We start from the raw sequence: 27928 nt of genomic DNA on the forward strand, positions 1-27928 counted from the left end.
AGGACTACCATTACTGCTGGCGACGGATGCTTCCCCCTACGGCGTGGGGGCGGTACTTAGTCACGTATATCCTGACGGGACAGAACGTCCGATACAATTTGCTTCTCAGACATTGAACCGTATACAGCAGAAGTACATGCAGGTGGATAAAGAGGCGTATGCGATTGTATTTGGAGTAAGGAATTTTTTCCAGTTTATATATGGCCCAAAATTCACTCTACTAACAGACAATCAAGCCAGCATGAAAATTTTTGGAGAGCATAAAGGACTACGTGTTGGAATTTATAGTTATAGCACAAAAATATTTGAATTCCGTTTTTTGAATTTACGACATGACGATAAAGGACAACACTAGGAGCTATTAGTATAAATCGGACGCACGAAGTAAGGAATAGGGATACGAAAAATGAACTCAATGCATGAACTACGAATGAACTTGTAACCGGACAGAATAAAAAACAGTAGCAAACTGACCCTCTAACGTGCAACACACCCTTTTTCAAAATATCACTATAATACCGATTTCCCGATTAGTGAAATTTCTACACTAGGCATGCAACATTATGCTACCTTTTTACAAAGTTTCGATGGAGTTGTACGGGTGGTAACGATACGTATGCCCTCAAACAAGGAAATCATACGTCCGGTAGCGCGAATCGCAATTCTCCCTTCAAAAGAATAAATAAAAAAAAAAAAAAAAAAAAAAAAATATATATATATATATATATATATATATATATATATGTATATATATACATATGTATATATATATATATATATATATATATATGTATATATATACATATGTATATATATATATATATATATATATATATATATATATATATATATATATATATATATATATATATATATATATATATATATATTTAAAAATGGGATTTTTAGGTGGCCGGAATGTTTACGCCGGAAGTTAGGCAAACAGGGTAACGTGTGGTGAATGGATGTAAAATGGAGAAAGCATGAGAGAAAATGCAAAGCGCGATAAAAGAGTGAACTCTTAGAATAGGATTATCTTAGGATAGCCAGATTAGAGTGAAGGAACAGCGAAGAGATCTCTTCTTGTGTGAACCATTGCCCAGTGCAGACTAAATAAATTGTTAATCGAACTCAAAATTACAGTGCATTATTACTGTGCATTTACAGTACAGACGAATGTGCTCTTCGCAAAGTTAGTTTAATTGCACTAGATATTGCATTCAAATTAATTGAAGCAAAAACATAGCTAGCGTATGTATCCATTGCAAATATACCAATTACTCCCCAATGTGTATGTCTGTTTGTGTAAGTGTTTTTGGATTTTTCGGTGGACGGCCACGCTTGCACTTAACCGTTCCTGCGATCGACGCGTTAGACGCATCGCTATCCGTTTCGTCGTCCTTTTGTGCGCCTACCTTTAGTATCAGGATCTGGCTTTGAGGAAGGAGGGATGGGAGAGGGAGCTCGAGGAGCTTTGAAAGCATGCGTAGAGAGTGCGTACTCGCTCTCCAATGCACGGTTTGTTGGTGTTGGTGCGGGCCTTCGCTGCCACGGCCGGAGCCTTCGGTTTAATAAGAATAATTTTGACGAGGCGTACGCCAGTCTTAATTCCTGGGACCTTGCTCTCTGGTCCGTATTCGGTTTCCGTCACCGAAAGCACTTCACCAAAGCAAGCAAGCGCTTTAATTTCGGCTTCGGTGACATACGGGGGAAGCTCGTGCATCTCCGTTGCTCCGTCCTCCAAAAGAATCGGCAGTGGGTAAGCCGTCCCGTCGATCTGCAGGAAGTGCTTTCCCTGGTGCTCCTGCACCATTTTCTGCGCATGCGCAAGCATCTCCGTTTCCACAAAACAACAGCCCTAGACGTGCACATTTAAATCCGTGTCACGATCGCCCCGGCCTTCAGTGTATCGGCTATAAAGTCGATCACTTCTGATCGAGAAGGGCGTTTTGGGATTCCCTCGTACACGATCTTAAAGGTCTTGTCCCTAATGGGCCTCACTCCTGTTGCCTCCATGGCTCGTCTTGTTTCTAATTGTTTTTGAAATGACTTGTACTCGTGCTGATAGAAAACACGTCCGATCTACTCAACAGTCAAGAGCAAACTGAATGAAAAAAAATAAAAAATTGAAAAAATTCTAAAAATTTGAAATTTTTTTAAGGCTATAGCCTTTCCTTTTTTTTGAGTAATTTAGCAAAATTTTAAAAATTGATTTATTTTAATGCGAATTGGTTGAAATAAGTTTCTTTTCACTTAAATAGTGCTTTAAATTAAAAAAAGAATAAAAAATCAGAAAAAAATTTCAAAAAAATTTTCCACTCGAAAATTTCATAAGGCTTACCCCTTACGATTTTTTTGGGAAATTTTGCAAAAAAAAATTAAATTGTTTTATTTTAATGCCAATGGGTTGCAATGAGTTTCTTTTCACTCTAATAATGCTTGAAATAAAAAAAAGAGTGAAAAATAATAAAAACATCAAAAAATTAAAAAAAAAAGAAAATTTTCCTCATTTTTGCACCAAATTTTGCCTATAATTCGGTCGGTATCCAACGAATCGCCAATCTTTAACCTGTGGTCGATAGATGGCACCAATGGCTACATTTTCTTCTTGGACGGCCATGCCCTCAGATGTCTGTGCCAGAAGTTATACGAGGAACCAAGTTCCATACCCTGTTTGAGAAAATGTAAAATTTTCCTCAGTTTTGCACCAAATTTTGCGTATAACTCGGTCGGTATCCAACGGATCGCCAATCTTTAACCTGTGGTCGATAGATGGCACCAATGGCTACATTTTCTTCTTGGACGGCCATGCCCTCAGATGTCTGTGCCAGAAGTTATTCGAGGAACCAAGTTCCTTACCCTGTTTGAGAAAATGTAAAATTTTCCTCATTTTTGCACCAAATTTTGCGTATAACTCGGTCGGTATCCAACGGATCGCCAATCTTTAACCTGTGGTCGATAGATGGCACCAATGGCTACATTTTCTTCTTGGACGGCCATGCCCTCAGATGTCTGTGCCAGAAGTTATTCGAGGAACCAAGTTCCTTACCCTGTTTGAGAAAATGTAAAATTTTCCTCATTTTTGAGCAATGTAGCAAAAATTTTAAATGTGATATATTTTGATGGGAATTTGTTGCAATAAGTTTCTTTTCACTTAAATAGTGCTTTAAATTAAAAAAAGAATAAAAAATCAGAAAAAAATTTCAAAAAATTTTTCCACTCGAAAATTTCATAAGGCTTACCCCTTACGATTTTTTGGGAAATTTTGCAAAAAAAATTAAATTGTTTTATTTTAATGCCAATGGGTTGCAATGAGTTTCTTTTCACTCTAATAATGCTTGAAATAAAAAAAAGAGTGAAAAATAATAAAAAAATCAAAAAATTAAAAAAAAAAAGAAAATTTTCCTCATTTTTGCACCAAATTTTGCGTATAACTCGGTCGGTATCCAACGAATCGCCAATCTTTAACCTGTGGTCGATAGATGGCACCAATGGCTACATTTTCTTCTTGGACGGCCATGCCCTCAGATGTCTGTGCCAGAAGTTATTCGAGGAACCAAGTTCCTTACCCTGTTTGAGAAAATGTAAAATTTTCCTCATTTTTGAGCAATGTAGCAAAAATTTTAAATGTGATATATTTTGATGGGAATTTGTTGCAATAAGTTTCTTTTCACTTAAATAGTGCTTTAAATTAAAAAAAGAATAAAAAATCAGAAAAAAATTTCAAAAAAATTTTCCACTCGAAAATTTCATAAGGCTTACCCCTTACGATTTTTTGGGAAATTTTGCAAAAAAAATTAAATTGTTTTATTTTAATGCCAATGGGTTGCAATGAGTTTCTTTTCACTCTAATAATGCTTGAAATAAAAAAAAGAGTGAAAAATAATAAAAAATCAAAAAATTAAAAAAAAATGAAAATTTTCCTCATTTTTGCACCAAATTTTGCGTATAACTCGGTCGGTATCCAACGAATCGCCAATCTTTAATCTGTGGTCGATAGATGGCACCAATGGCTACATTTTCTTCTTGGACGGCCATGCCCTCAGATGTCTGTGCCAGAAGTTATTCGAGGAACCAAGTTCCTTACCCTGTTTGAGAAAATGTAAAATTTTCCTCATTTTTGAGCAATGTAGCAAAAATTTTAAATGTGATATATTTTGATGGGAATTTGTTGCAATAAGTTTCTTTTCACTTAAATAGTGCTTTAAATTAAAAAAAGAATAAAAAATCAGAAAAAAATTTCAAAAAAATTTTCCACTCGAAAATTTCATAAGGCTTACCCCTTACGATTTTTTGGGAAATTTTGCAAAAAAAATTAAATTGTTTTATTTTAATGCCAATGGGTTGCAATGAGTTTCTTTTCACTCTAATAATGCTTGAAATAAAAAAAAGAGTGAAAAATAATAAAAAATCAAAAAATTAAAAAAAAAAAGAAAATTTTCCTCATTTTTGCACCAAATTTTGCGTATAACTCGGTCGGTATCCAACGAATCGCCAATCTTTAATCTGTGGTCGATAGATGGCACCAATGGCTACATTTTCTTCTTGGACGGCCATGCCCTCAGATGTCTGTGCCAGAAGTTATTCGAGGAACCAAGTTCCTTGCCCTGTTTGAGAAAATGTAAAATTTTCCTCATTTTTGCACCAAATTTTGCCTATAACTCGGTCGGTATCAAACGAATCGCCAATCTTTAACCTGTGGTCGATAGATGGCACCAATGGCTACATTTTCTTCTTGGACGGCCATGCCCTCAGATGTCTGTGCCAGAAGTTATACGAGGAACCAAGTTCCATACCCTGTTTGAGAAAATGTAAAATTTTCCTCATTTTTGAGCAATGTAGCAAAAATTTTAAAAGTGATATATTTTGATGGGAATTTGTTGCAATAAGTTTCTTTTCACTTAAATAGTGCTTGAAATAAAAAAAGAATAAAAAATCAGAAAAAAATTTCAAAAAAATTTTCCACTCGAAAATTTCATAAGGCTTACCCCTTACGATTTTTTTGGGAAATTTTGCAAAAAAAATTAAATTGTTTTATTTTAATGCCAATGGGTTGCAATGAGTTTCTTTTCACTCTAATAATGCTTTAAATAAAAAAAAGAGTGAAAAATAATAAAAACATCAAAAAATTAAAAAAAAAAAGAAAATTTTCCTCATTTTTGCACCAAATTTTGCCTATAACTCGGTCGGTATCCAACGAACCGCCAATCTTTAACCTGTGGTCGATAGATGGCACCAATGGCTACATTTTCTTCTTGGACGGCCATGCCCTCAGATGTCTGTGCCAGAAGTTATTCGAGGAACCAAGTTCCTTACCCTGTTTGAGAAAATGTAAAATTTTCCTCATTTTTGCACCAAATTTTGCCTATAACTCGGTCGGTATCCAACGAACCGCCAATCTTTAACCTGTGGTCGATAGATGGCACCAATGGCTACATTTTCTTCTTGGACAGCCATGCCCTCAGATGTCTGTGCCAGAAGTTATTCGAGGAACCAAGTTCCTTACCCTGTTTGAGAAAATGTAAAACTTTCCTCATTTTTGCACCAAGTTTTGCCTATAACTCGGTCGGTATCCAACGAATCGCCAATCTTTAACCTGTGGTCGATAGATGGCACCAATGGCTACATTTTCTTCTTGGACAGCCATGCCCTCAGATGTCTGTGCCAGAAGTTATTCGAGGAACCAAGTTCCTTACCCTGTTTGAGAAAATGTAAAATTTTCCTCATTTTTCCACCAAGTTTTGCCTATAACTCGGTCGGTATCCAACGAATCGCCAATCTTTAACCTGTGGTCGATAGATGGCACCAATGGCTACATTTTCTTCTTGGACAGCCATGCCCTCAGATGTCTGTGCCAGAAGTTATTCGAGGAACCAAGTTCCTTACCCTGTTTGAGAAAATGTAAAATTTTCCTCATTTTTGCACCAAATTTTGCCTATAACTCGGTCGGTATCCAACGAATCGCCAATCTTTAACCTGTGGTCGATAGATGGCACCAATGGCTACATTTTCTTCTTGGACGGCCATGCCCTCAGATGTCTGTGCCAGAAGTTATTCGAGGAACCAAGTTCCTTACCCTGTTTGAGAAAATGTAAAACTTTCCTCATTTTTGCACCAAGTTTTGCCTATAACTCGGTCGGTATCCAACGAATCGCCAATCTTTAACCTGTGGTCGATAGATGGCACCAATGGCTACATTTTCTTCTTGGACGGCCATGCCCTCAGATGTCTGTGCCAGAAGTTATTCGAGAAACCAAGTTCCTTACCCTGTTTGAGAAAATGTAAAATTTTCCTCATTTTTGAGCAATGTAGCAAAAATTTTAAATGTGATATATTTTGATGGGAATTTGTTGCAATAAGTTTCTTTTCACGTAAATAGTGCTTTAAATTAAAAAAAGAATAAAAAATCAGAAAAAAATTTCAAAAAAATTTTCCACTCGAAAATTTCATAAGGCTTACCCCTTACGATTTTTTTGGGAAATTTTGCAAAACAAATTAAATTGTTTTATTTTAATGCCAATGGGTTGCAATGAGTTTCTTTTCACTCTAATAATGCTTGAAATAAAAAAAAGAGTGAAAAATAATAAAAAAATCAAAAAATTAAAAAAAAAAAGAAAATTTTCCTCATTTTTGCACCAAATTTTGCCTATAACTCGGTCGGTATCCAACGAATCGCCAATCTTTAACCTGTGGTCGATAGATGGCACCAATGGCTACATTTTCTTCTTGGACAGCCATGCCCTCAGATGTCTGTGCCAGAAGTTATTCGAGGAACCAAGTTCCTTACCCTGTTTGAGAAAATGTAAAATTTTCCTCATTTTTGCACCAAATTTTGCCTATAACTCGGTCGGTATCCAACGAATCGCCAATCTTTAACCTGTGGTCGATAGATGGCACCAATGGCTACATTTTCTTCTTGGACGGCCATGCCCTCAGATGTCTGTGCCAGAAGTTATTCGAGGAACCAAGTTCCTTACCCTGTTTGAGAAAATGTAAAATTTTCCTCATTTTTGAGCAATGTAGCAAAAATTTTAAATGTGATATATTTTGATTAGAATTTGTTGCAATAAGTTTCTTTTCACTTAAATAGTGCTTTAAATTAAAAAACGAATAAAAATTCAGAAAAAAATTTCAAAAAAATTTTCCACTCGAAAATTTCATAAGGCTTACTCCTTACGATTTTTTTGGGAAATTTTGCAAAAAAAATTAAATTGTTTTATTTTAATGCCAATGGGTTGCAATGAGTTTCTTTTCACTCTAATAATGCTTGAAATAAAAAAAAGAGTGAAAAATAATAAAAAAATCAAAAAATTAAAAAAAAAAAGAAAATTTTCCTCATTTTTGCACCAAATTTTGCCTATAACTCGGTCGGTATCCAACGAACCGCCAATCTTTAACCTGTGGTCGATAGATGGCACCAATGGCTACATTTTCTTCTTGGACAGCCATGCCCTCAGATGTCTGTGCCAGAAGTTATTCGAGGAACCAAGTTCCTTACCCTGTTTGAGAAAAAATTAAAATTTTCCTCATTTTTGCACCAAGTTTTGCCTATAACTCGGTCGGTATCCAACGAATCGCCAATCTTTAACCTGTGGTCGATAGATGGCACCAATGGCTACATTTTCTTCTTGGACAGCCATGCCCTCAGATGTCTGTGCCAGAAGTTATTCGAGGAACCAAGTTCCTTACCCTGTTTGAGAAAATGTAAAATTTTCCTCATTTTTGCACCAAATTTTGCCTATAACTCGGTCGGTATCCAACGAATCGCCAATCTTTAACCTGTGGTCGATAGATGGCACCAATGGCTACATTTTCTTCTTGGACAGCCATGCCCTCAGATGTCTGTGCCAGAAGTTATTCGAGGAACCAAGTTCCTTACCCTGTTTGAGAAAATGTAAAATTTTCCTCATTTTTGCACCAAATTTTGCCTATAACTCGGTCGGTATCCAACGAATCGCCAATCTTTAACCTGTGGTCGATAGATGGCACCAATGGCTACATTTTCTTCTTGGACGGCCATGCCCTCAGATGTCTGTGCCAGAAGTTATTCGAGGAACCAAGTTCCTTACCCTGTTTGAGAAAATGTAAAATTTTCCTCATTTTTGAGCAATGTAGCAAAAATTTTAAATGTGATATATTTTGGTGGGAATTTGTTGCAATAAGTTTCTTTTCACGGAAATAGTGCTTTAAATTAAAAAAAGAATAAAAAATCAGAAAAAAATTTCACAAAAATTTTCCACTCGAAAATTTCATAAGGCTTACCCCTTACGATTTTTTTTGGGAAATTTTGCAAAAAAAATTAAATTGTTTTATTTTAATGCCAATGGGTTGCAATGAGTTTCTTTTCACTCTAATAATGCTTTAAATAAAAAAAGAGTGAAAAATAATAAAAACATAAAAAAATTAAAAAAAAAAAAAAATTTTCCTCATTTTTGCACCAAATTTTGCCTATAACTCGGTCGGTATCCAACGAACCGCCAATCTTTAACCTGTGGTCGATAGATGGCACCAATGGCTACATTTTCTTCTTGGACAGCCATGCCCTCAGATGTCTGTGCCAGAAGTTATTCGAGGAACCAAGTTCCTTACCCTGTTTGAGAAAATGTAAAATTTTCCTCATTTTTGCACCAAATTTTGCCTATAACTCGGTCGGTATCCAACGAATCGCCAATCTTTAACCTGTGGTCGATAGATGGCACCAATGGCTACATTTTCTTCTTGGACAGCCATGCCCTCAGATGTCTGTGCCAGAAGTTATTCGAGGAACCAAGTTCCTTACCCTGTTTGAGAAAATGTAAAATTTTCCTCATTTTTGCACCAAATTTTGCCTATAACTCGGTCGGTATCCAACGAATCGCCAATCTTTAACCTGTGGTCGATAGATGGCACCAATGGCTACATTTTCTTCTTGGACGGCCATGCCCTCAGATGTCTGTGCCAGAAGTTATTCGAGGAACCAAGTTCCTTACCCTGTTTGAGAAAATGTAAAATTTTCCTCATTTTTGAGCAATGTAGCAAAAATTTTAAATGTGATATATTTTGATGGGAATTTGTTGCAATAAGTTTCTTTTCACTTAAATAGTGCTTTAAATTAAAAAAAGAATAAAAAATCAGAAAAAAATTTCAAAAAAATTTTCCACTCGAAAATTTCATAAGGCTTACCCCTTACGATTTTTTTGGGAAATTTTGCAAAAAAAATTAAATTGTTTTATTTTAATGCCAATGGGTTGCAATGAGTTTCTTTTCACTCTAATAATGCTTGAAATAAAAAAAAGAGTGAAAAATAATAAAAAAATAAAAAAATTAAAAAAAAAAGAAAATTTTCCTCATTTTTGCACCAAATTTTGCCTATAACTCGGTCGGTATCCAACGAACCGCCAATCTTTAACCTGTGGTCGATAGATGGCACCAATGGCTACATTTTCTTCTTGGACAGCCATGCCCTCAGATGTCTGTGCCAGAAGTTATTCGAGGAACCAAGTTCCTTACCCTGTTTGAGAAAATGTAAAATTTTCCTCATTTTTGCACCAAATTTTGCCTATAACTCGGTCGGTATCCAACGAATCGCCAATCTTTAACCTGTGGTCGATAGATGGCACCAATGGCTACATTTTCTTCTTGGACGGCCATGCCCTCAGATGTCTGTGCCAGAAGTTATTCGAGGAACCAAGTTCCTTACCCTGTTTGAGAAAATGTAAAATTTTCCTCATTTTTGAGCAATGTAGCAAAAATTTTAAATGTGATATATTTTGATTAGAATTTGTTGCAATAAGTTTCTTTTCACTTAAATAGTGCTTTAAATTAAAAAAAGAATAAAAAATCAGAAAAAAATTTCAAAAAAATTTTCCACTCGAAAATTTCATAAGGCTTACCCCTTACGATTTTTTTGGGAAATTTTGCAAAAAAAATTAAATTGTTTTATTTTAATGCCAATGGGTTGCAATGATTTTCTTTTCACTCTAATAATGCTTTAAATAAAAAAAGAGTGAAAAATAATAAAAACATCAAAAAATTAAAAAAAAAAGAAAATTTTCCTCATTTTTGCACCAAATTTTGCCTATAACTCGGTCGGTATCCAACGAACCGCCAATCTTTAACCTGTGGTCGATAGATGGCACCAATGGCTACATTTTCTTCTTGGACAGCCATGCCCTCAGATGTCTGTGCCAGAAGTTATTCGAGGAACCAAGTTCCTTACCCTGTTTGAGAAAATGTAAAATTTTCCTCATTTTTGCACCAAATTTTGCCTATAACTCGGTCGGTATCCAACGAATCGCCAATCTTTAACCTGTGGTCGATAGATGGCACCAATGGCTACATTTTCTTCTTGGACGGCCATGCCCTCAGATGTCTGTGCCAGAAGTTATTCGAGGAACCAAGTTCCTTACCCTGTTTGAGAAAATGTAAAATTTTCCTCATTTTTGAGCAATGTAGCAAAAATTTTAAATGTGATATATTTTGATTAGAATTTGTTGCAATAAGTTTCTTTTCACTTAAATAGTGCTTTAAATTAAAAAAAGAATAAAAAATCAGAAAAAAATTTCAAAAAAATTTTCCACTCGAAAATTTCATAAGGCTTACCCCTTACGATTTTTTTGGGAAATTTTGCAAAAAAAATTAAATTGTTTTATTTTAATGCCAATGGGTTGCAATGATTTTCTTTTCACTCTAATAATGCTTTAAATAAAAAAAGAGTGAAAAATAATAAAAACATCAAAAAATTAAAAAAAAAAGAAAATTTTCCTCATTTTTGCACCAAATTTTGCCTATAACTCGGTCGGTATCCAACGAACCGCCAATCTTTAACCTGTGGTCGATAGATGGCACCAATGGCTACATTTTCTTCTTGGACAGCCATGCCCTCAGATGTCTGTGCCAGAAGTTATTCGAGGAACCAAGTTCCTTACCCTGTTTGAGAAAATGTAAAATTTTCCTCATTTTTGCACCAAATTTTGCCTATAACTCGGTCGGTATCCAACGAATCGCCAATCTTTAACCTGTGGTCGATAGATGGCACCAATGGCTACATTTTCTTCTTGGACGGCCATGCCCTCAGATGTCTGTGCCAGAAGTTATTCGAGGAACCAAGTTCCTTACCCTGTTTGAGAAAATGTAAAATTTTCCTCATTTTTGAGCAATGTAGCAAAAATTTTAAATGTGATATATTTTGATGGGAATTTGTTGCAATAAGTTTCTTTTCACGTAAATAGTGCTTTAAATTAAAAAAAGAATAAAAAATCAGAAAAAAATTTCAAAAAAATTTTCCACTCGAAAATTTCATAAGGCTTACCCCTTACGATTTTTTTGGGAAATTTTGCAAAAAAAATTAAATTGTTTTATTTTAATGCCAATGGGTTGCAATGAGTTTCTTTTCACTCTAATAATGCTTTAAATAAAAAAAGAGTGAAAAATAATAAAAACATCAAAAAATTAAAAAAAAAAAGAAAATTTTCCTCATTTTTGCACCAAATTTTGCCTATAACTCGGTCGGTATCCAACGAACCGCCAATCTTTAACCTGTGGTCGATAGATGGCACCAATGGCTACATTTTCTTCTTGGACAGCCATGCCCTCAGATGTCTGTGCCAGAAGTTATTCGAGGAACCAAGTTCCTTACCCTGTTTGAGAAAATGTAAAATTTTCCTCATTTTTGCACCAAATTTTGCCTATAACTCGGTCGGTATCCAACGAATCGCCAATCTTTAACCTGTGGTCGATAGATGGCACCAATGGCTACATTTTCTTCTTGGACGGCCATGCCCTCAGATGTCTGTGCCAGAAGTTATTCGAGGAACCAAGTTCCTTACCCTGTTTGAGAAAATGTAAAATTTTCCTCATTTTTGAGCAATGTAGCAAAAATTTTAAATGTGATATATTTTGATGGGAATTTGTTGCAATAAGTTTCTTTTCACGTAAATAGTGCTTTAAATTAAAAAAAGAATAAAAAATCAGAAAAAAATTTCAAAAAAATTTTCCACTCGAAAATTTCATAAGGCTTACCCCTTACGATTTTTTTGGGAAATTTTGCAAAAAAAATTAAATTGTTTTATTTTAATGCCAATGGGTTGCAATGAGTTTCTTTTCACTCTAATAATGCTTTAAATAAAAAAAGAGTGAAAAATAATAAAAACATCAAAAAATTAAAAAAAAAAAGAAAATTTTCCTCATTTTTGCACCAAATTTTGCCTATAACTCGGTCGGTATCCAACGAACCGCCAATCTTTAACCTGTGGTCGATAGATGGCACCAATGGCTACATTTTCTTCTTGGACAGCCATGCCCTCAGATGTCTGTGCCAGAAGTTATTCGAGGAACCAAGTTCCTTACCCTGTTTGAGAAAATGTAAAATTTTCCTCATTTTTGCACCAAATTTTGCCTATAACTCGGTCGGTATCCAACGAATCGCCAATCTTTAACCTGTGGTCGATAGATGGCACCAATGGCTACATTTTCTTCTTGGACGGCCATGCCCTCAGATGTCTGTGCCAGAAGTTATTCGAGGAACCAAGTTCCTTACCCTGTTTGAGAAAATGTAAAATTTTCCTCATTTTTGAGCAATGTAGCAAAAATTTTAAATGTGATATATTTTGATGGGAATTTGTTGCAATAAGTTTCTTTTCACGTAAATAGTGCTTTAAATTAAAAAAAGAATAAAAAATCAGAAAAAAATTTCAAAAAAATTTTCCACTCGAAAATTTCATAAGGCTTACCCCTTACGATTTTTTTGGGAAATTTTGCAAAAAAAATTAAATTGTTTTATTTTAATGCCAATGGGTTGCAATGAGTTTCTTTTCACTCTAATAATGCATGAAATAAAAAAAAGAGTGAAAAATAATAAAAAAATCAAAAAATTAAAAAAAAAAGAAAATTTTCCTCATTTTTGCACCAAATTTTGCCTATAACTCGGTCGGTATCCAACGAACCGCCAATCTTTAACCTGTGGTCGATAGATGGCACCAATGGCTATATTTTCTTCTTGGACGGCCATGCCCTCAGATGTCTGTGCCAGAAGTTATTCGAGGAACCAAGTTCCTTACCCTGTTTGAGAAAATGTAAAATTTTCCTCATTTTTGCACCAAGTTTTGCCTATAACTCGGTCGGTATCCAACGAATCGCCAATCTTTAACCTGTGGTCGATAGATGGCACCAATGGCTACATTTTCTTCTTGGACAGCCATGCCCTCAGATGTCTGTGCCAGAAGTTATTCGAGGAACCAAGTTCCTTACCCTGTTTGAGAAAATGTAAAATTTTCCTCATTTTTGCACCAAATTTTGTCTATAACTCGGTCGGTATCCAACGAATCGCCAATCTTTAACCTGTGGTCGATAGATGGCACCAATGGCTACATTTTCTTCTTGGACAGCCATGCCCTCAGATGTCTGTGCCAGAAGTTATTCGAGGAACCAAGTTCCTTACCCTGTTTGAGAAAATGTAAAATTTTCCTCATTTTTGAGCAATGTAGCAAAAATTTTAAATGTGATATATTTTGATGGGAATTTGTTGCAATAAGTTTCTTTTCACGTAAATAGTGCTTTAAATTAAAAAAAGAATAAAAAATCAGAAAAAAATTTCAAAAAAATTTTCCACTCGAAAATTTCATAAGGCTTACCCCTTACGATTTTTTTGGGAAATTTTGCAAAAAAAATTAAATTGTTTTATTTTAATGCCAATGGGTTGCAATGAGTTTCTTTTCACTCTAATAATGCTTGAAATAAAAAAAAGAGTGAAAAATAATAAAAACATCAAAAAATAAAAAAAAAATGAAAATTTTCCTCATTTTTGCACCAAACTTTGCCTATAACTCGGTCGGTACCCAACGAATCGCCAAACTTTAACCTGTGGTCGATAGATGGCACCAATGGCTACATTTTCTTCTTGGACAGCCATGCCCTCAGATGTCTGTGCCAGAAGTTATTCGAGGAACCAAGTTCCATACCCTGTTTGAGAAAATGTAAAATTTTCCTCATTTTCCTCACCCCTTAAGCTGCGGGGCCACGACAGTTGAGACTTTCCCTCAAACTTCCTCAGTCACTCAAATCCCTCAAAAAACGTCTCAAAACCAGTGTTGCCGTGGCCGTTTGAGGTTTTCCTCAAATTTGGTCACACAAACAATCACTCATGCTGCCTCTCTTTTCGTCAGCGACAACAAACAGTGTTTGACAAATGCTACGTATTTCATGTAATTGTAATCTTTGTTCTAAGGTGTTTTTTGATCAATTTAATGGAAAATATGGTCAATAAAAAGTTGCTTTAAGGAAAAGAAAGTATTTAAACATTTTATCAATCAAAAGAACGAGATTCAAGGATACTCTTTCGCATAAAAAGTTAAGTTTTTAAATTAAATCGTATACCTAAATTGTGTCACACACTGTGCAACAAATGAACAATTTACCGACGAAAAAAACAAAAAAAATAAACACACAAATACGGTGTTAAATAATAATTAATGTTAATTTTAGTTCTTCAGTAGATATTTGCATTAACAATGGCACAAGAAAAGTGTACTTTCATTGAAAAAAATCGCAAACCAAAATATGTTTTGTTTACATTCTGAACGCAGAGGCATCGGAACTGTCAAAACGATTCCTCAAAAAAAGTCTCAAAAAGTTTTTGAGGTTTTTGTAGATCGGCCAGGTTTTCCTCAAAACGCAAATCCCTCAAAATCACTCATGAGTTCCTGAGGTTTTGAGTTCTGAGGGAATCCTCAACTGTCGTGGCCCCGCAGCTTTACGTTTTATTTTTGAGAAATTTTGCAAAATAAAATTAAATTGTTGTATTTTAATGTCAATGGATTGCAATGAGTTTCTTTTCACTCAAATAATGCTTTAAATTAAAAAAAGGATAAAAAAGTATAAACGATTGAAAATATTCTAAAACTGAAAATTTCCTAAGCTTTTTTTGAGCGAATTTGTTGATGCAGGTTTCTTTTCAATTAAATACTGCTTTACATAAAAAAATAAAAAAAAAATTATAAAAAATCTATTAAATTGCCAATCTCATAAGGAGAGGCGGATCCCGTTTCATGTCCTTGCCAATCAGACTGGCCCGTTTGTTCGATTATGCAGGTTTGATAGTTAGGCAGAGTGAGCAGTTTATTCATTTCGCTTGTTTGGGTACACATGTACTCCGTTTCAACTCATTTTCTTATCAACTCACGTATTTACTCTTTTTGCAACTCGACTCACCACGGCTACATGCTTACACTCATGAGTGAGTAAAATGACTGAACCTTAACTTATACGTTTATGCCGGGTTTTTTATGACTCCGAAATGAGTCGTTAAACGTGCTGATTCCTAATAGCGACTCATTCTCTCTGAGTTGACTCACTTAAAATAGTGGTAATTCTCATTTTTAGTATGGTGGCGTCAAACAGCTCCTAGAAGAGAGTATGATGGCGTCAAATTGATCCTAGAGGGGGTAAGAATTGGTTCTCTCCTGTTACTTCAAAAAATGAAAACCGGTTGCTGCAGCTGGTACTGTTTGAATTTCGAAAACTACCAGGCGAAATGTTTTGAAATAACAGGAGAACATACCAGCCGAGGAGGTAGCATCAAATAACCAAATCGATGATTACAGATTTTCTAATTTTGGAGCGTATTTTTTCGCTTTCAGTTTAGACATTTTTTCGGTTCGTTTGACCACTTCTTTTTGCTTTTTTTGTTTTTCCACTGCAGCACTTCCTCCTGCACCTGTTTTGAGGCCCCTATACACCCTCCTTCACCTGTTATCGGTCTGTTTTTTTTCGATTTTCTCGCTTTACAAGCATTCTTTTTACGTTGCTGCCTTCTACGCTGCCTTAAAGGGAAAATCCTACCAATACAGAAACGTACAAGAAGAAGAATGATTGTCATCATCACAACAAACTTCACCATTATATATCATACGTGATATTTTGTTTTATCGCATTTTCAGTATATTTATTAATTCTTAAACAAATATCGCCTTGTACAGATAGTATATTAAATCGAATTCATTCGTGCTTATAGAATATAACTTTTTTCCTCGCATCTCAAGCAATAAAAACCAAAACAAAGAACAAACATAACACAACTATATGGACACCGAGTTTTTTGTGATTTTCTCCTTTTTTTTTAAGCGATACATAAAAATGATGTTCACATGAGTTGTGTAAAATAAAATTCTACATCTTTCTATGTGTCTTCCATATATTTTAGACCAATATACCACGAGTTATAAAATAAAAACTAGGACTTTTTTCGTAATTTAACTATACGGACATCTAGTTTTTTGCGATTTTCTCCGAAATGCGAAAAAATACATAAAAATAATGTTCATATGTTTTGTGTAAATTTCTTTTTACATTTTAACATATTTTTTTCATACTTTTCCAACCAATATTGCGCGAGTTATAAAATAAAAACATTTTTTTGTCCGACCCTTTTTTACTGGCCAAAAAAATAGTTTTTATTTCATAACTCGAGCAATAGTGGCCGAAAAATATAGAAAAAATATGCAAAGACGTAGAATTTCATTTCACACCAAATATACATTTTTTTTCTGTGTATCTCTTAATAAAATTGAAGAAAATCCCTAAAAAAACTAAATGTCCGTATAATTGTGTTACGCGCTATATACTTTTCCTATTAGCAATTCGCTTTTTTGCTGCACTGTCCTCTCTACAGCAAATGTTAGTCGTTCTAGTGTTAATACATTCGCGTTTCAATTTTTACCCGTCTTTGACGTACAGCTTGCATACAAGCAAAAGCCTTTCTCGATTCTTGGCTAGGTTTCGGTGTTTCAGTTGGCCGCTTGCCAGGACAAAAAACAACAACGACCCTGACCCTTTGGAGGTTTTTTTATAGGTTCTTGTGTAGACAAATTCACGAAGTAACACAGGAGGGCCCAGGAAGCTGGACTTTTGTGCGGTATCGTGAAACGGAGAAGTCCCTTTGGACGCCTGGAAGGCACACAAGCTGTCCGAAATTGAACCAAAAGTATGGAGTAAAAAAGAAAACAAAAACCCTATTCCGGGGAGTCTTGCTGTCTGGTATGTTGCTAAGTAAAGACTGGATGTTGGATGGCTACACAATCTGACGGCTTTTTCTTCTAGAGGTTGTCAAAGATATCAAACACATTACATGGGGCTGGTGGGATCCTAGCGATAGATCCAAAAAGATCCAAAGAATTGCTTCATCCAGATTGCTGTATCTCACCAGCTAGACAACTTGAGCTTCCAAATGTTTAATGTCAAACGGTCACAACGACTGCTACTAGCGCACCTGTGCGAAGCTAAAGCCATTAATGCATCCAAGAAACCAAACATGAACGCAATCGAAGTAGACACTTCTTCCCGAACGTGACATTGTTGCGTGGTTTCATTGAAGCCGCGTACTCTTTGCCGACAGTGACAAACCCAAAAAAAGCGACAAACGTTTTTTTTTTGGACAAATGTCACCTCCGGTGACTTGCCCGTCCCAAAACCCGGGTTTAGCATTCTGCGCACGTACGTTTAAAGCATTTGAATGGTGACGTTTGACGCTTTACAATGAGCAATCGTTCCCAGACGCCGGTCGGTGATGGGGGGGCATCGCCGACAGATAGGCGACCACCGTCGGGTGGTCCAATTTGGGTTGCAGCACCGATCGGCCATGCCGGGCGTGTTAGTGTCCATGGCAGATGGTACTTGCTGATGGAACTGCAACTTCTACCACACATTCGCAACAAGCAGCACCATTGAGGCGATGCGCAAACCATGACCAAATCTAGATTAAAGATGACCGTTTGCGACTCTGCCGAGCAAACTTCACCAACAGGCGGGAGTGAGGAATACAGCGCGTGAAGGACGCTCACAAGTAGCAAACGCACATTCCGATGCGTTTGATTTTGAGAAACCTTCTGTTAGATGTGTATGTGTGCGTGGTTTACAATCTGAAAATGATAATGATGATAGATAGATAGGGGTTTTCAACTAAACATTACACGAATAACATGGGCTACCCTCCAACCCATGCTCACCGTTTCCATCCATATGCCACTCGATTCGGTGCGCAAATCGTGATACGCATTTTTGGGAACTATAAAAAAGGGACGCACACGTACGTGTCCATATGTTGTGCTTTGTGTCTTGTCTCATTTTCACTCGACTCGTTCCTAACCCCTTCTCGCCTTGCTTTTCGCCTGCTTCTCGCCTTGCTTTTCGCCTGCTTCTTGCCTGTTTCTCGCCTGCTTCTCGCGTGGCACTAGTTATTTATGGCGTAAACATTATTACTAGCATAAGAAAGGAAGAAAAAAAGAATACAGGCACAACCATCAACGTACGGCAATCGTGCGTGTGCGGGTGATATGCAGCACGATCTGGTAGGGGAGGTTGGGTTGCATCTCTGTTTCGCAAAACATTTCGACAGATACACATGTACAATAAAAAACGCATACTTAAACACCTGCGCATATGTGTGAAGAGGCTGTAGCGCTGTGTAAGATGTATTAGGAAGATTATGTTATGTTTTCTATACACACTAGCACTTACAGACATATCTTTTCCTATAATATATCTTACTGAATCTCCTTATATCATTCTCTCTCTTTCTCTCTTTCTCTGCTTCTTGTTACCCATTATGGGTTAACTTCCTAAATCTGTTTTTACCCTTCTTCATCCCTCTGTATCCACACTCGGGACACAAATCGACAGCTTCATTGGGAAGTGCGCAACCATATATACCAGCTGCTTCGTGGCTTTGTACAAGTTTAAATAATTGTTAGCTTAAGGCACGCAAACATCTTACTACACACACACACGATGTGGCGCTTCTTCCGTTCCGCATTCAAAATTTCGCATTCGTATGGTTTTACTTAGCTTCTAATACCTTCCGTTCGACTTAATAGTAGAGTGCGCTCGATTTTGTTTTCCTTCCGCCTTTTTTTCCGGTGACTGTCCCCGTATCCGGTTTACGAATCCACACACGCGCTCGTGCTGCATCACATATCCGGAACATTAGTAGTGCCGTATCAGGGAGATCGGTGGGGAGATGACCGGTGGCGGTGCTGCCGATCGGACAGGGATGGATGGTACTGGTGGCTGGACACGGGGTGTATCGATCGACTCCTCGATGTATAGATTGCCTGTCGTCGGCTGGACATTGAGTGCCTTTTGTGCACATTTCTCATCTAAAGCGTGTTGATGGAAGAAAAAAGAGACAAGGGAAAATATTGATAAAAACATATAGAGATGCGGGTGGAGTAGTGAAGGTGGCGATGGCGCATGTGATAAACCGCGCTGGTTCCAAACGACCACGGCCGGAGATCAAATCCCATCCGGACCGTAGCTGGTTAAGGGCTGACTATCCGGCTACGTGGTAAAAATAAGTCTAGTAAGCCAAAAATGGCCGGCGCGACCTAACAGGTCTCTAAGCCAAGAAGAGAGAGAGTGAAGATGCCATTATTGGTAAATAGGTCTGGTGGTGGAGAATCACCATGCAACCAACCGTAGTGCTCGGTAGGAGCAGAGTATGCAAAGATATACGAGGATCTCTACGAAACGATTATTGCAAACTCGTGTCAGCATCCGATCAACGTCATACGGCTGTAATACCGACACAGTTAAAGCAAACAACTATTACATCCATCTCTCAACAATCCCAATGATCTCCTCCTCTCATATTAATGCATATCAACAATTCATCTAACGCATCGCTGTCGAAAGTTGGTCGAAAACGGTTTCCTCACGAACTTTTCATGCGCAAACACGCACAACAACAACAATAATAATAACTGCAGAAACGTAACTTTATGGCTGCTGCTCCAACAGCAACAAGACGAGATGTCGTTATTGTGTGCTCGGGCGAGAGTGATGATTGCATTATGCAAAAAAAACCGTAACTGCAACCCCTCATCAACAGCTCGTAAGCAAAAGCCACGATTTTATTAGAATTCCAAAGAACAAGATGTACATGTACATAAATATACATATACAAACCATCCTTCGAGTTTTGTGCTAACTCGAAGTGGTTTTGCAAAAGTGGCACGAGGTACCAGGGTTACGCTTTCCCAATGCTCCAGACCAACGGTGAAGGAACTGCGCGTTAAAATGGTTTTGTTTTATTTTTAACCCGCAGCGCGTGCACAGACCCCGAACAATACGCCGCAACGCGACAAACAAACAGAACGTGAATATTGCCCATTCCACATCTTCGACCTGCACACAAACGGAAATGACCGCATTGCGGGTTCCCAACCGGCGGTTAAAATGGCTTCCCAAGGTGAAGAAAAATTATGCAACCCGCAGCACACTCCTCACGGACTCACGGACCAAACGGGACAGCGGCGAAGGAAGTTTGATTTGTTTGCTAGTGGGTGGAGGGGTGTTATCGCCTGCTTAATGAGCTGCGAATAGCGCTAGTGATTGAATCGTTTGAAAGTTTGTGCGAGTTGCATAAACAACCGTGCTTAACCTCCGATGAAATGACCCTGTCTGTGAGTCGTGAATACCCCCGATGGATGTTGTGAGTTCCCAAACTGAAGAGTTGTTCTATATTTAATTTCCCAAAAAACGAACCAGGAACTCTCTTTTCTTTTGGATAAAGTTACTTACCGAGCAGCTGGTCCAGATAGACGCACCGGACCTCGATCGGATGGTGGCCGGTACTCCGGAGCCGTCCGTGATCAAAGTTCTCCAACAGTATCGGTCCACTCTCGAGATGCTGCATACTGGCCAGATGGTTTACGAGCTGTGCCGATAATGCTTCCATATCTGCAAAAAAAGATCAAACCAAAGCGAAGGACAAGTTAAAACCGTAACCTGGTGCTGGTCAGCGTCCCACCGGAAGTGGGCCTCCGAGTGTTCGGAGTAGTGTACACTTATAGGGAGCTTCATCATGTGCCTTGTGGAGAGATTATTTTTAAAACTGAAAAAAACCCCCAGCTGCGATCAGGCCCGGAACCCGAACCAACCGGAAGCAACGACACTCAACGCACTGCAATACGACCAAAAGGAAAGAAATAGAAAAAAAAAGCGAGCACTTACACACAATCGACCTCATTTCAACGTTACGGAAGCGTCGTTACGGAAAGAGATGTCGTGAATATACGGCTATGCTATTCGTACGGCACATTCCATAAACGTCAAACGATGCACAGATTAAATGGCTGTCTTGTTAATTTTTTTTCTGCTTCTTCCTATTCTCTCCCTCTCTTACGACCGGCAAAAAGGGATTCCACCCGTTGTTGGATGGTTTGCCGATGTTCCGATCTAAAATTAAAAATGAAACCCACAAACAGGGTTCCGGAGATGCGACGCAATGCGCTCGTAGAAATAACTACGCCATCATTACAGCTTCGTTTTATGCGTATTTGTGTGTGTTTGTGTGTGTGTGTTTTTTTTTCGTTCGACAGTTCCCAGTTTTTCTCACTCATCCGGTATGCACAGGAGGGCGCAGATGTGAGCCGAACAGGCAACACACTCACGGCAGCTCACATCAGACGGAAACAGAGCAATGTGCAATGTCACAAGATATACCAGAGTGGCTGAATGCATGCAAAACATCTTTAGACTACTGTTCTACCGATTCGCTTGACGATCGACTCACATTCTATCCCGATGTTAGCACAAATCTGTTGACACATAACCCCTATTAATGGCATCTCATAAACGCCTGGCAGTATGTTGACATGCTGGTGCAAAAAAACGGCGAACTTCCCAACGACGGTTTTGTTTACCTAGCAGCCAGACATCGTCTCCAACGTATGCAACTACGAATGGCAAGATGGCACCTACTTTTGTAACTGTTTTTTCTTTGGTTAAGCTCTAAGTTCTAGACTGTCCCCTCTCTAACTCTTCAGCGTGTGTCTACTTACCAGCGTCAAAGTGTTTCTCGATGCGGCGCCATTGACGACTCTGGTTGAGGGCGACACAGGCAGCTGCCAGTAGGAACAGCAAGCATCCGATGATGGCGAGCAGCAGCGACGCTACCTGCCAGTCCCACAGGATCTCCTCGGTGCTAGTGGCCGGCACTACACGCCGATATCCCTCCACACCATCACCCTCTTTCCGGCGTTCCTGATAAAAAAAAAACATCCCAGACACAAAGCAAACGATTAGTACAAGCATTTTTTTTCAAACACCTCCAGTATCTGTCAGATATTGTTCGCCAACCTATAGCTTACCTCCTTCCAGTGATGATCGCGAGTGCGGGCTACGGATCCAATCCCATTGCCGTTACCTTCTGGCAGGTGTGGATATGGGCGATGATCTGCTGCGGTCAGATCCTTCATCGTGCCGCAAACCGTGTTCATATAGTCCTGGCAGGGTCTCAGTACGACCTGATGGTCTGCACAGATACGGCACGGTACGCACTCACCGATCGTTGGATCCCACCAGCTTTTGCGCGATTCACAGGCCGCTCCCACCAACATTGTCCCACCGCTTCCTCCACCCGGCCCATCGCCGAGATCCATTAGCTGCAGCAAGATGGCGAGCAGCACGAGTGTAGTGGTCGGTATAATACCCCGACACGTCCGCTGCTGACTTCGGCGACGTCCCATCTGTACCGTTCCGGCCCTATCCGACGCACATGTCATTTTGTATTAGTGTGTGTGAGGATGGGTGTATGTGTGTGTGTGTACACACCTGATTGTGTAATCTATAAAACAAAAAAAACAAATCAGTGTCAAGATGGCGCACACCGGAAGTAAAGTAAAGATGGCCCTCGACCATGTTTGGACGAACGGTAAAGAAATTCATTCATCGACAATTTCTATACCGGGGGTCCATGTACAATGAATGAATGAATGTTCCTATCTTCTATCTCTATCCCTTCCTTTCCCTCCTCACATCCCTTATTGGTGCTCCAAATGTGGTGGTGTAGTGTCCACTTCCGGTACGCGTTTATTATTTCTTTCCCAACTCAATACACCCGATAGCCATCGATCACGCACGTTTCATTCACAATGTGGTAGCCCCGCAAATAATTCTATCCTCACTTCAACTGCGGTAACTCGCCGCAAAACCACGCGTGGGGAGCATTTTCTTTTTTTTGTTTTAGAGTGAACGAAAAAGGAAGAAGAATAAAAGAAGAGCAAAGCAAGAAATTAAAATGCAACGTCGTCTAAGCCCGTTGTTGCTATGTAATTCTTGTTTTCCCTTAGATTTTCAAATTGCTTAGTATTTCAAATAAGTGGTGATCGACAAACGTATGAGAGGAAACAGGGTATTGGTAATTACTAGAAACCTTTAAGTTTTCAATTGTTGACAATTATTCAATTACATATTACTATCAACGTATTACTTTGAACAGAATTATTTTATTTTTGAGGAAGATCAAGGTCTATCTCAGCACATTCCACTTTAACGATACTCGAAAACTCTGGATTTCTCCCTGTCTATTAATCCAACTCCAACGATTACGTGACTCCACAAAGTAGAGCAAGGGGATGGAAAAGGGGTTTTGTTGTTCGTCATTTCCCGCAAGAAATGAGCGCGACTGACGGCTAACGTTTCGTGGTTGGTCTAAAATCGCTCAAAAAAGAGAACCCTACAATTGTTTGTAGGGCACATTCTGTTACGCTAGCGGAAAAAGTTATTTCTTGCACTTCGCTTTTCCGTGTGGTGCATTTGCAACAAAACAAATTTGTTTTTTTTTGTTGTTGCAACTGCATTGCTGGGAAAAGCGAAATACAATAAATAAGTTTTCCCACTAGCGTAACAGAATGTGCCAGTTTGTTTTGTTTCGTTTCGCATGTCCAATATTTCCTCATCTTTTTTTTTCTTTGTCCTGGTTGAAAATAGTTTTGCAAGAATAGCGCAAACGGTACGGATTTCCTCATGCACTTCCCATCTGGTGGTAAATCCACCCTAAAATCTTTGTAATGTTATGGATTTATTTGTCACGCCATTTGCGCTCGGCTGTGTACTGCAACCTATGCAAATATGTTACAAATACTTCCCTTCGGTTGTGGCGTCACCAAAAACCAGCCGGAAATAGGTATCGTTTGTTTTGCCAGCAGTTTGCCACACCATGTGTATCGTACAAAAGAACACCAAGGGCGCAAAACATATGTCATTTTAGAGATATGGAAGACAAAAGAAAACCCAAACACAAAGATGCATACGGGAATTGTCTCCAACAGTGCTAGGCACTTTCTTCTAGGAGATACAACCGTACGAGAATAGACCACCAGTGCGCGTCAGAAAGCGGTACAGATTTTATTGCCCAACGATCGGGATGCCTACGATCGTGTACGCGGGGGGAGGTACGACCACTCTCGGTCGCACATAAAATAAGACGCCCCGAATGACGTCAATGCGCAAATATTGCATCTCAGCGCGCGCACACACACACACACACACACACACACACAACCTCCGGGTAAATTGTTCCGATTGCCGAATGAACAAAACTCCCCGAAGTGGTTCTTCCATCTTCCCATCCACACCTACAGTACGAAATGCTGGGAAGAACGCAAACCAGACGCCACCAATTACTTCGGTCCGGTCAATTACGGTGGGTGTGAAAGAAGATTGCCCTGCACTGCTTACACATCGTAACTAGCCTCTTGTTTTTTTTTAATTTTGTTTACTGTACTAATGGCTGTATTAATTCCATCAATCTTTTTATCTCACGTGAAAAAAAAGTGTGCATAGAGTGGGAATCTTTTTACGAATTTCGAAAGAATTAATGATGTACTGTAAAGGAGTCGCATGCTCATGTCATGAGAATGATACACAGAACAACCAAGTTTTTCAATGCAAGTGGCAGCCTTACAACCCATTCTGGAGCCTTGTCAAATTGAACTGGTATATGTAGAGCATAAATGGAAAATGGAACATATGGAAAAAATATTGAATTCTGGAGCCGGAAGTTTTTTTTTTTTATTGTTGGCCTCAAGGGTCGACGACAATTAAATAAGAAGGATCCCGTGATTACAGAAAGAAGACAGATAGGATATGAAAAGAAAAAAGTCTAGGATAACTATAAAGAAGTGGAAAGTTAGAAGGAAACAGAGCGAAGGAGAGATCAGCGAAGTAGAAGTGCAAGTGCTGAAAAAGCTTTGCACAGAATCGTTGTTACCTTGTAGTAGTGATGGGTAATCCGGAGTGGAATCGTGGATCCACTCCGACTCCGAGTATGAAAAATTGATTCCAACTCCGACTAAATACCAAAATTGACTCCGGGGAGTCCGGTCGAGTCCGGTCCACTGCGAGTTCGATCGAGTCCGAATGGATCTAATCGATTCCGGATGAGTCCGGATAGGTCCAGATGAGTTCGAGCGGAACTGGCGGCGGAATTGGGCTGATCCGAATCCGACAAAATTTATCATTTACCCATCACTATTACCTTGCTCGAGAAAAGTTGACATATGTATTCTTCTTCTTGGCTTTTTAACGACCTTACACAGGTCACGCCGACCATTTCTGGCTTCTGAGACTTATTTTTACCACGTAGCCGGATAGTCAGTCCTTGCTACGGGGGGACGGTCCGGATGGGATTTGAACCCGGTCTTGCCGTGTGAACCGGCATCGTATATCACATGCACCACCGGGCCGCCCTGATGTATATGTGTTATAGATGTATAATAGCTTTTTCAGTTTCCACAATTTGCAATTTGTTTCGACTCCAGAATCATTTTTCCATATGTTACCTATCACATCTCAGTCATTTCTACATTTTTTTAAAGTTGAACTATCTTGAAACTATTCCTCTACCTAAAGACTATCACAGCAATGGCTCTGTGACTTGTAACGTCCAACTGAGTGCTTGCTACGGAACCATTTGATCGTGACGTACACAAGACGTGGTGTCTTTAACAGATAATTAAAATTGTTTGAAAACTTTTTTGGCATACTACTTTGTACGCTTTCTTTTATTTTTGTTTCACCTTTCTCCCGTCACCTGTCTCTGTTCAGCGCAAGGGAGTTGTAGTACACGCGCCATACATGTCACCATTAAACACGCAGCATTATTGCTAATGCCTGAACGTTTCTGGCACGCGTCCGGGCGCGTGTGTGTGTGGATGTGTGTTACCCTTCCTGACCGACTTCCGGCAGTGCCAAAAGTGGCATTTCTCTTTCGAGTGAAAACGTTTTTTTAACGACATGCGTGTGCGGAATAAAAATGTCACCGATAGAAAAAAATAACAAGAAACCCGTATACCATCAATGATTGAACGAGCCCTTAAGGTAAAATTGATGTGCGTTTTTCTATACATTTTGTTATATGATATGTTCATACGAACAATTTTACAATTTAACGGATACATTTCATGTGCACCAGAAGGACATCTTAGCGAGCGGGAAATGCAAGAACAAACGTTGACACCGCTCCAGATGATCGGGGAAAATTCAAAAACAAAAAGAAGGATAAGGGGACTGTAGGGGGGGGTTAAAGCACCCATCCCGCCTCACACATCCTTCGGTTAATCTCTCAATCGATCTGTACCTTTTTCTATCTGCGCTTCTGCTATATCTTCTCTTTCTTTTCTTTCCTTTTTCTCTTGCGGGCGACAACTTCCGGGGGCTTCGAACCCTTTTGGGCCAAACAATGGCAAGTGCCGCACTGCCAACCGGAAGGGACCGTTGCTTACCCTTCGTTCCCTTTCTTTCTCTCTCTCTCGTCTTGATTATGCGATGGCGGGCCTTTGCTTTTGTTAACTTCCCGTGCGCTTTCCCAAGTTCCCGTGGGCGATGGCGTGCGCACGTGCGCGCCACATCGTGTGTTTTGTTTTTCATCTCGTCCCATTCTTCCTGTTTGTCTTGTTTGCCGTACACACCCACACTACACACGCACAAGAACAGAAAATTTCTCGATCTCGTACCCTATTGCAGCAGCAAAGAGACCCAAACAACAATTGCTTCACACGAGTAACTCACGGCGAAACGTTACTGGGCCCGTACTGGGCGACGCTGGTTTCGATACTTGATGGATATGCTTGATGGATGGCGTTGTCTCTGAAGTGCAGAATTGTACCGCCTGTCTTGATTTTTAACTTGATTGACGAATAGAAGGTCCTCCAGAACTACCATACAAGAGGTCCAGCTTCACGCACTCATTCACTCAATCAGCTTCTTCCTCTCAACACTGCCCAGTGCTTCTGTTACTGGCAATGATAAAGAGAGGGAGAGTAAGTTAGAGAGCACCAGAACAACAACAACAACAGCACCAATAACAAAAATTGTCAGCATCTACGATCGAGATGAGATGAGATCTTTGGTTGATTGGTGAGCTACTACCACCCCTTTTGCAGTGGATTCGTATGTATTCTAAACTTTCTTTGCCTTTATTTTTTCACTAACCAATGATCACCATTTTCGTCTACCAATCCACCTTTTCCCGAATTCCCTTCCCACGACCCAACAGCGACCCACACTCACACTTACGTTGTGTACCGGCCACACCAAAACACTCCAGATTCAGTCGATTAAAAGAAAAGGGGTTCGTCACTGCTGTTTGGAGGCTAAATCGCAAACAAACGCACAATCCACTATGGTAAAAGAATCCTTCCTACACACTAGCCACTGTTACCACTTACCAACACAAATTCAAATTAATCCAGCTTATGTTGATTGCTTGTAAGGTTAAAAATTTATTTTCAAAAGAAAACAATCACTTCACTTCATTGCACCCTTTGCTGATCCAATCTGTTTTGTAAGATACACACATTCCACTCCCTACCGTGGTCCGGGTTTGTCGGTTTTGCGTTACACATCCGCGTCTTTACGCGCGGGGTTTTTTTTTCGATCCGTTCGGTTTGGTTGCTCTCGTGTTTTTGACCGCGACCGGGCGTACGAACCCCGTACGAATTGTGGGATTGGCGCGGATGACGCGCGCTCACCGAAACCGAACCGAAACCGAGCGGCGACTTGAGCGGGACACGCATAACGAACGAACGAAAGATCGATTTACATTACCGAACGCCGAGGAAAAGGTATTAAAATTTGTGTACTGTTTGATTTTTGTTCGTCTTAACACTATTAG

General features: G+C 39.0%; 1 protein-coding gene and 1 long non-coding RNA gene across 11 annotated transcripts; both read right to left on the bottom strand.

Annotated features, from left to right (window-relative positions):
* Nucleotides 1–877: 877 nt before the first annotated feature.
* LOC125771562 (uncharacterized) lies at nt 878–13963 on the bottom strand. Of its 6 annotated transcripts, none has more exons than XR_007419325.1 (3): nt 13838–13963; nt 7399–8679; nt 878–6877 (listed from the first exon to the last, which is right to left on the bottom strand). It is a non-coding gene; the product is annotated as an uncharacterized LOC125771562 (long non-coding RNA). The 6 variants fall into 6 exon arrangements; XR_007419327.1 differs by having other exon boundaries at nt 7399–7969; nt 13838–13942; XR_007419323.1 differs by having other exon boundaries at nt 7399–8869; nt 13838–13942.
* A 1929-nt stretch (nt 13964–15892) lies between these two features.
* LOC125771538 (tumor necrosis factor receptor superfamily member wengen) lies at nt 15893–27927 on the bottom strand. Of its 5 annotated transcripts, XM_049442270.1 has the most exons (7): nt 27483–27927; nt 27331–27407; nt 26824–27050; nt 22122–22597; nt 21813–22014; nt 20551–20709; nt 15893–19127 (listed from the first exon to the last, which is right to left on the bottom strand). In XM_049442270.1, the coding sequence occupies exons 4-7, from the start codon at nt 22533–22535 to the stop codon at nt 18955–18957; spliced, it is 948 nt and encodes a 315-aa protein (XP_049298227.1). In that variant the 5' UTR covers nt 22536–22597; nt 26824–27050; nt 27331–27407; nt 27483–27927; the 3' UTR covers nt 15893–18954. The 5 variants fall into 5 exon arrangements, with proteins under 5 accessions (XP_049298227.1, XP_049298236.1, XP_049298219.1 ...); XM_049442279.1 differs by lacking the exon at nt 27331–27407; XM_049442262.1 differs by lacking the exon at nt 26824–27050.
* Between the last annotated feature and the right edge of the window lies 1 nt (nt 27928).

This window comes from Anopheles funestus, chromosome X (assembly GCF_943734845.2).
Source record: "Anopheles funestus chromosome X, idAnoFuneDA-416_04, whole genome shotgun sequence".
NCBI classification, from domain to species: Eukaryota; Metazoa; Arthropoda; class Insecta; order Diptera; family Culicidae; genus Anopheles; species Anopheles funestus.

Coding starts and splice junctions, on each gene's coding strand:
- LOC125771538 (XM_049442253.1), bottom strand. CDS start 22,535: ATGACATGTGCGTCGGATAGGGCCGGAACGGTACAGATGGGACGTCGC. Junction 22,015..22,121: donor GCGATCATCACTGGAAGGAG/GTAAGCTATAGG, acceptor TTTTTTTATCAG/GAACGCCGGAAAGAGGGTGA. Junction 20,710..21,812: donor CGAGAAACACTTTGACGCTG/GTAAGTAGACAC, acceptor CTTTTTTTGCAG/ATATGGAAGCATTATCGGCA.